The sequence below is a fragment of the Oncorhynchus nerka genome, linkage group LG14 (assembly GCF_034236695.1).
Source record: "Oncorhynchus nerka isolate Pitt River linkage group LG14, Oner_Uvic_2.0, whole genome shotgun sequence".
NCBI classification, from domain to species: domain Eukaryota; kingdom Metazoa; phylum Chordata; class Actinopteri; order Salmoniformes; family Salmonidae; genus Oncorhynchus; species Oncorhynchus nerka.
Window position 1 is genome coordinate 101463211 of NC_088409.1, and position 8843 is coordinate 101472053.

General features: G+C 50.2%; 1 protein-coding gene across 1 annotated transcript in view; it reads right to left on the reverse strand.

Moving 5' to 3' along the window:
• cdon (cell adhesion associated, oncogene regulated) overlaps positions 1–8843 on the reverse strand; it is a 195967-nt gene that overhangs the window by 27587 nt on the left and 159537 nt on the right. Inside the window, 2 exon segments of the mRNA XM_065000648.1 lie at positions 6069–6185; positions 6806–6987. Coding sequence (XP_064856720.1) covers positions 6069–6185; positions 6806–6987 — 299 coding nt within the window.

Genomic DNA, 8843 nt, shown 5'->3' on the forward strand with positions numbered 1-8843 from the left:
CTCCACCAAACTGGAAGTCTTCTGACTAGCTTGGAGAGACACCGTGTCACTCACACTACACCAAACTGGAAGTCTTCTGACTAGCTTGGACAACAGTACATAATCGAGGGACCTCACTGCTGCTCCACCATAATGGAGGGACTAGCTTGGACAGTCACTACATAATGAGGCCCTCACTGCTGCAACACCAAACTGGAAGTCTTCCGACTAGCTTGGACAGACAGTGAGGGACATCACAACACTACAAATGAGCTGCTCCACCAAACTGGAAGTCTTCTGACTAGCTTGAGAGACATCACAATGTCGAAGAGCCCTACTGCTGCTCCACAAACAACACTAGCTTGGAGAGACATACCGTGCCATAATGAGAGCCCTCACTGCTGCTCCACAAACTGGAAGTCTTCTGACTAGCTTGGACAGACACTACACCATAATAAGAGCCATCACTACTGCTCCACCAAACTGGAAAAAGCTTGGAGAGACAACACTACATAAAGGGACCTCACTGCACTCCACAAACTGGAAGTCTTCAACGACTACATTGGAGGAGACATCGTATCAAGTGCCCTTACTGCTGCTCCACAAACTGGAAGTCTTCTGACTAGCTTGGAGAGTCAGTACCAGTAATCGAAGAGCCCTCACTGCTGCTCCACAAACTGGAAGGCGACTAGCTTGGAGAGTCAGTACCGTGCCGTAATCGAAGGCCTTCACTGCTGCTCCACCAAACTGGAAGGACTAACTTGGAGAGACAGTACCGTAATGAAGGGCCCTCACTGCTGCTCCACAAACTGAAGTCTTCCGACTAGCTTGGAGACTACATAATGAGGTACATCACAGCCCTCACTGCTGCTCCACCAAACTGGAAGTCTTACGATTTACTTGGAAGACATTTACCGTGCTCTTATCGAAGAGCCTTCACTGCTGCTCCACCAAACTGGAAGTCTTCCGACAGCTTGGAGAGACAGTACCGTGCATCTAGGTCTTTTTAAGAGCCCTCACTGCTGCTCCACCAAACTGGAAGTCTTCTGACTAGCTTGGAGAGACAGTAACCTTTGATGAAGAGCCCCACTGCTGCTCCACCAAACTGGAAGTCTTCTGACTAGCTTGGAGATACAGTAGGGACAGCCTTCACTGCTGCTCCACCAAACTGGAAGTCTTCCGACTACTTGGAGAGACATTAACCAGTTCAGACCAAGAGCCTTCACTGCTAACCAAACTGGAAGTCTTCTGACTAGCTTGGAGAGACAGTACCGTGCCCGTGAACAAGAGCCCACTGCTGCTCCACCCTGGAAGTCTTTGACTAGCTTGGAGGTAGACCAGATCACCCTCACTGCTTAACCAAACTGGAAGTCTTCCGACTAGCTTGGAGAGACAGTAGACCAGATCGAAGACCCTCACTGCTGCTCCACCAAACTGGAAGTCTTCTGACTAGCTTGGAGAGACATTTAACCAGGTGTCGAAGAGCCCTTACTGCTGCTCCACCAAACTGGAAGTCTTAACCGACTAGCTTGGAGAGACAGTACCGTGTCCTGGCCCCTCACTGCTTAACCAAACTGGAAGTCTTCTGACTAGCTTGGAGAACAACCGTGTCGACACACCCTCACTGCTGCTCCACCAAACTGGAAGTCTTCTGACTAGCTTGGAGAGACAACCAACAAGAGCCCTCACTGCTGCTACACCAAACTGGAAGTCTTCTGACTAGCTTGGAGTAAGACAACGTGTCACAGAGTTCACTGCTGCTCCACCAAACAGAAGTCTTCTGACTAGCTTGGAGAGTCAACCGTGTCAAGAGCCCTACTGCTGCTCCACCAAACTGGAAGTCTTCCGACTAGCTTGGAGAGACAGTACCGTGCCGTGTCGAAGAGCCCTTACTGCTGCTCCACCAAACTGGAAGTCTTCTGACTAGCTTGGAGAGACAGCAATAAAGAGCCCTCACTGCTGCTCCACCAAACTGGAAGTCTTCTGACTAGCTTGGAAGACAGTCACCTCTTGAAGAGCTCACTGCTGCTCTGCCAAACTGGAAGTCTTCTGACTAGCTTGGAAGACTATGCTCAAGAGCCCTGTACACTGCTCAAACTGGAAGTCTTTGACTATTTTGGGATGTCACAGTAGGTCAGAGCCCTGCCACTGCTGCTCCACCAAACTGGAAGTCTTCTGACTAGCTTGGAGTAGTCCCGTGCCGTGTCGAAGAGCCCTCACTGCTGCTCCACCAAACTGGAAGTCTTCTGACTAGCTTGGAGAGACAGTACCGTTCGAAGAGCCCTCACTGCTGCTCCACCAAACTGGAAGTCTTCCGACTAGCTTGGAGAGACTGTACCGTGACGATCGAAGTGCCCTTACTGCTGCTCCACCAAACTGGAAGTCTTCTGACTAGCTTGGAGAGTCAGTACCGTTTTATTTCTCATTTCGAAGAGCCCTCACTGCTGCTCCACAAACTGGAAGTCTTCCGACTAGCTTGAGAAGACAGTACCGTGTCGAAGAGCCCTCACTGCTGCTCCACCAAACTGGAAGTCTTGACTGCTTGGAGAGACAAGTGCAGTATCGAAGAGCCTTCACTGCTGCTCCACCAAACTGGAAGTCTTCTGACTAGCTTGGAGAGACAGTACCGTATCGAAGAGCCCTCACTGCTGCTCCACCAAACTGGAAGTCTTCCGACTAGCTTGGAGAGTCAGTACCGTGCCGTATCGAAGAGCCCTCACTGCTGCTCCACCAAACTGGAAGTCTTCCGACTAGCTTGGAGAGACAGTACCGTGCCGTATCGAAGAGCCCTCACTGCTGCTCCACCAAACTGGAAGTCTTCCGACTAGCTTGGAGAGACAGTACCGTGTCGTATGAAGAGCCCTCACTGCTGCTCCACCAAACTGGAAGTCTTCTGACTAGCTTGGAGAGACAGTACCGTGTCGTATTGAAGAGCCCTCACTGCTGCTCCACCAAACTGGAAGTCTTCTGACTAGCTTGGAGATACAGTACCGTATCGAAGAGCCTTCACTGCTGCTCCACCAAACTGGAAGTCTTCCGACTAGCTTGGAGAGACATTACCGTTCAGTACCGAAGAGCCTTCACTGCTGCTACACCAAACTGGAAGTCTTCTGACTAGCTTGGAGAGACAGTACCGTATCGAAGAGCCCTTACTGCTGCTCCACCAAACTGGAAGTCTTCTGACTAGCTTGGAGAGACAGTACCGTATCGAAGAGCCCTCACTGCTGCTCCACCAAACTGGAAGTCTTCTGACTAGCTTGGAGAGACAGTACCGTGCCGTATCGAAGAGCCCTTACTGCTGCTCCACCAAACTGGAAGTCTTCTGACTAGCTTGGAGAGACAGTACAGTGCCGTATCGAAGAGCCCTTACTGCTGCTCCACCAAACTGGAAGTCTTCTGACTAGCTTGGAGAGACAGTACCGTATCAAAGAGCCCTCACTGCTGCTACACCAAACTGGAAGTCTTCCGACTAGCTTGGAGAGACAGTACCGTGCCGTATCGAAGAGCCCTTACTGCTGCTCCACCAAACTGGAAGTCTTCTGACTAGCTTGGAGAGACAGTACCGTGCCGTATCGAAGAGCCCTCACTGCTGCTACACCAAACTGGAAGTCTCCTGACTAGCTTGTAAAGACAGTACCGTGTCTTATTGCCCTCACTGCTGCTCCACCAAACTGGAAGTCTTCTGACTAGCTTGGAGAGACAGTACCGTGCCGTATCGAAGAGCCCTTACTGCTGCTCCACCAAACTGGAAGTCTTCCGACTAGCTTGGAGAGACAGTACCGTATCGAAGAGCCCTCACTGCTGTTCCACCAAACTGGAAGTCTTCTGACTAGCTTGGAGAGACAGTACCGTGCCGTATCGAAGAGCCCTTACTGCTGCTCCACCAAACTGGAAGTCTTCTGACTAGCTTGGAGAGACAGTACCGTGCCGTATCGAAGAGCCTTCACTGCTGCTCCACCAAACTGGAAGTCTTCTGACTAGCTTGTAAAGACAGTACCGTGCCGTATCGAAGAGCCCTCACTGCTGCTACACCAAACTGGAAGTCTTCTGACTAGCTTGGAGAGACAGTACCGTGCAGTATCGAAGAGCCCTTACTGCTGCTCCACCAAACTGGAAGTCTTCTGACTAGCTTGTAAAGACAGTACCGTGCCGTATCGAAGAGCCCTTACTGCTGCTACACCAAACTGGAAGTCTTCTGACTAGCTTGGAGAGACAGTACCGTGCAGTATCGAAGAGCCCTTACTGCTGCTCCACCAAACTGGAAGTCTTCTGACCAGCTTGGAGAGACAGTACCGTGTCTTATTGCCCTCACTGCTGCTCGATCATCCTATTTATCCAACTTAATTGCGGAAAATAAGAACAATCTAACTAAAAAGCAGCATCGAAAAGCTAACTAAAAAGCAGCATTCCCCAAGAGAGGATGGCTTTCACTTCAGCAGTGATAAATTCATGAACTTCTTTGAGGAAAAGATCATGATCATTAGAAAGCAAATTACGGACTCCTCTTTAAATCTGCGTATTTCTCCAAAACTCAGATGTCCTGAGTCTGCACAACTCTGCCAGGACCTAGGATCAAGTGAGACACTCAAGTGTACTATATCTCTTGACACAATGATGAAAATAATCATGGCCTCTAAACCTTCAAGCTGCATACTGGACCCTATTCCAACTAAACTACTGAAAGAGCTGCTTCCTGTGCTTGGCCCTCCTATGTTAAACATAATAAACGGCTCTCTATCCACCGGATGTGTACCAAACTCACTAAGAGTGGCAGTAATAAAGCCTCTCTTGAAAAAGCCAAACCTTGACCCAGAAAATATAAAAACTATCGGCCTTTATCAAATCTCCCATTCCTCTCTAAAATGATTTTGAAAAAGCTGTTGAAGGACCTCGGCGTTACTCTCTTTTGACGAACATATCAAGACTGTTTCTGTTGCTTTCTCCTATAGAGCTCCATTGTTATGGAATGGTCTGCCTACCCATGTGAGAGACGCAGACTCGGTCTCAACCTTTAAGTCTTTACTGAAGACTCATCTCTTCAGTGGGTCATATGATTGAGTGTAGTCTGGCCCAGGAGTGGGAAGGTGAACGGAAAGGCTCTGGAGCAACGAACCGCCCTTGCTGTCTCTGCCTGGCCGGTTCCTCCCTTTCCACTGGGATTCTCTGCCTCTAACCCTATTACAGGGGCTGAGTCACTGGCTTACTGGTGCTCTCTCATACCGTCCCTGGGAGGGGTGCGTCACCTGAGTGGGCTGAGTCACTGGCTTACTGGGGCTCTTTCATACCATCACTGACGTGATCATTCTGTCTGGGTTGGCGCCCCCCCTTGGGTTGTGCCATGGCGGAGATCTTCGTGGGCTATACTCAGCCATGTCTCAGGGTAGTAAGTTGGTGGTTGAAGATATCCCTCTAGTGGCGTGGGGGCTGTGCTTTGGCAAAGTGGGTGGGGTTATATCCTGCCTGGTTGGCCCTGTCCGGGGGTATCATCAGACGGGGCCACAGTGTCTCCCGACCCCTCCTGTCTCAGCCTCCAGTAATGATGCTACAATAGGGTCAGTCTGTTATATCTGGAGTATTTCTCCTGTCTTAGCCGGTGCCCTGTGTGAATTTAAGTATGTCCTTCTAATTCTCTCTCTCTCCATCACTCTCTTTCTCTTCTCTCGGAGGACCTGAGCCCTAGGACCATGCCTCAGGACTACCTGGCATGATGACTCCTTACTGTCCCCAGTCCACCTGGCCATGCTGCTGCTCCAGTTTCAACTGTTCTGCCTGCGGCTATGGAACCCTGACCTGTTTACCGGACGTGCTACCTGTCCCAGACCGGCTGTTTTCAACTGTGTAATACCTGAGTACATTGTTATAGAAGCTAACCCTGTGTAATACCTGAGTCCACGGTTACTAACGTTAACTAGTATATATACATATACACACACACCTTGTACCGCCCCCTCTCCTTCCCTCCCTCCCTCCCTCCCACCCTCTCTCTCGAACCGTACTCAGATTTCAGTTCAGGGCCATTAGCACTCAGACATTTATTAAAAAACACATTTCACAGACACACAGACACCGACAGACTCACATACACACACAGTAAACTGACCTTCAACCACGTCCCGTTTGTAATCACTGTCATTGTCACTATCAGTAGGTCTGTAGTAGATGTAGAATCCTTGGATGGGTGTGTTGTTGTTGCTAGAAGGGGTGTACTGGAGGAACCACACAGAATCAGAGTTAGATCACAGCATCTCAGCATACATAACAACTGCCTGGTTGACAATGTAAACATTGAAGAGTAAAGACTCCTCTAGAAAAGGAAAGGGTGAACCCTCACACTAAGCGACCTGTTCATCAATATGACTGTTCTAATAGTTCTAATCGTCTTCTCAGAACACAAAGGAGCTCTATTCGTCTTCTCAGAACACATCAGAGTTCTAATCGTCTTCTCAGAACACAACAGAGTTCTAATCATCTTCTCAGAACACAAAGGAGCTCTATTCGTCTTCTCAGAACACATCAGAGTTCTAATCGTCTTCTCAGAACACAACAGAGTTCTAATCGTCTTCTCAGAACACAAAGGAGCTCTATTCGTCTTCTCAGAACACATCAGAGTTCTAATCGTCTTCTCAGAACACAACAAAGCTCTATTCGTCTTCTCAGAACACAACAGAGTTCTGTTCGTCTTCTCAGAACACAACAGAGTTCTAATCGTCCTCTCTCCTCTCTCAGCCCCATGCAACATCAAACACACACACACGCACACACACACACACACACACACACACACACACACACACACACACTCTGGGTGGTGGTATGCAGTACTGACTGTCCAGCGTAGCATGATCTGAGTGTCGCTGACGGCGTCTGTAGAGGAGATGTGCGGTCCGGCCACCGGGCGGTCTGAGAAGCGTGGGCTCGCTGCTGACACCTGGTACGGCCTAGAGGTGGCGCTGTGAGGACTGTCCCCATTCTGGTTCATAGCTAGAACACGGAATTTATAGGTGGAGCCTGCAGACAGAGGAGCACATGGAAGGAATGAAATAACATGGGGAGTACCCTAACCCCTTAACCCCTAACCCCTTAACCCTAACATGGGGAGTACCCTAACCCCTAACATGGGGAATACCCTAACCCTAACCCCTAACCCTAACATGGGGAGTACCCTAACCCCTACCCCTAACCCTAACATGGGGAGTACCCTAACCCCTAACCCTAACATGGGGAGTACCCTAACCCTAACATGGGGAGTACCCTAACCCCTAACCCTAACATGGGGAGTACCCTAACCCCTAACCCTAACATGGGGAGTACCCTAACCCCTAACATGGGGAGTACCCTAACCCCTAACCCTAACATGGGGAGTACCCTAACCCCTAACCCTAACATGGGGAGTACCCTAACCCCTACCCCTAACCCTAACATGGGGAGTACCCTAACCCCTAACCCTAACATGGGGAGTACCCTAACCCTAACATGGGGAGTACCCTAACCCCTAACCCTAACATGGGGAGTACCCTAACCCCTAACCCTAACATGGGGAGTACCCTAACCCCTAACATGGGGAGTACCCTAACCCCTAACCCTAACATGGGGAGTACCCTAACCCCTAACCCTAACATGGGGAGTACCCTAACCCTAACCCCTAACCCTTAACCCTACCCCTAACCCTAACATGGGGAGTACCCTAACCCCTACCCCTAATCCTAACCCTAACATGGGGAGTACCCTAAACCCTACCCCTAATCCCTAACCCTAACATGGGGAGTACCCTAACCCCTAACCCTAACATGGGGAGTATCCTAACCCCTAACCCTAACATGGGGAGTACCCTAACCCCTAACCCTAACATGGGGAGTACCCTAACCCCTAATCCTAACATGGGGAGTACCCTAACCCCTAACCCTAACATGGGGAGTACCCTAACCCCTAACCCTAACATGGGGAGTACCCTAACCCCTAACCCTAACATGGGGAATACCCTAACCCTAACCCCTAACCCTAACATGGGGAGTACCCTAACCCCTAACCCTAACATGGGGAATACCCTAACCCTAACCCCTAACCCTTAACCCTAACATGGGGAGTACCCTAACCCCTAACCCTTAACCCATACCCCTAACATGGGGAGTACCCTAACCCTAACCCCTAACCCTTAACCCCTACCCCTAACCCTAACATGGGGAGTACCCTAACCCCTACCCCTAATCCTAACCCCTAACCCTAACATGGGGAGTACCCTAACCCCTAAACCCTACCCCTAATCCTAACCCCTAACCCTAACATGGGGAGTACCCTAACCCCTAACCCTAACATGGGGAGTACCCTAACCCCTAACCCTAACATGGGGAGTATCCTAACCCCTAACCCTAACATGGGGAGTACCCTAACCCCTAACCCTAACATGGGGAGTACCCTAACCCCTAATCCTAACATGGGGAGTACCCTAACCCCTAACCCTAACATGGGGAGTACCCTAACCCCTAACCCTAACATGGGGAGTACCCTAACCCCTAACCCTAACATGGGGAGTACCCTAACCCCTAACCCTAACATGGGGAGTACCCTAACCCCTAACCCTAACATGGGGAATACCCTAACCCTAACCCTTAACCCTAACATGGGGAGTACCCTAACCCCTAACCCTAACCCCTACCCTAACATGGGGAGTACCCTAACCCTAACCCCTAACCCTTAACCCTAACCCCTACCCCTAACCCTAACATGGGGAGTACCCTAACCCCTACCCCTAATCCTAACCCCTAACCCTAACATGGGGAGTACCCTAACCCCTACCCCTAATCCTAACCCCTAACCCTAACATGGGGAGTACCCTAACCCCTAACCCTAACATGGGGAGTACCCTA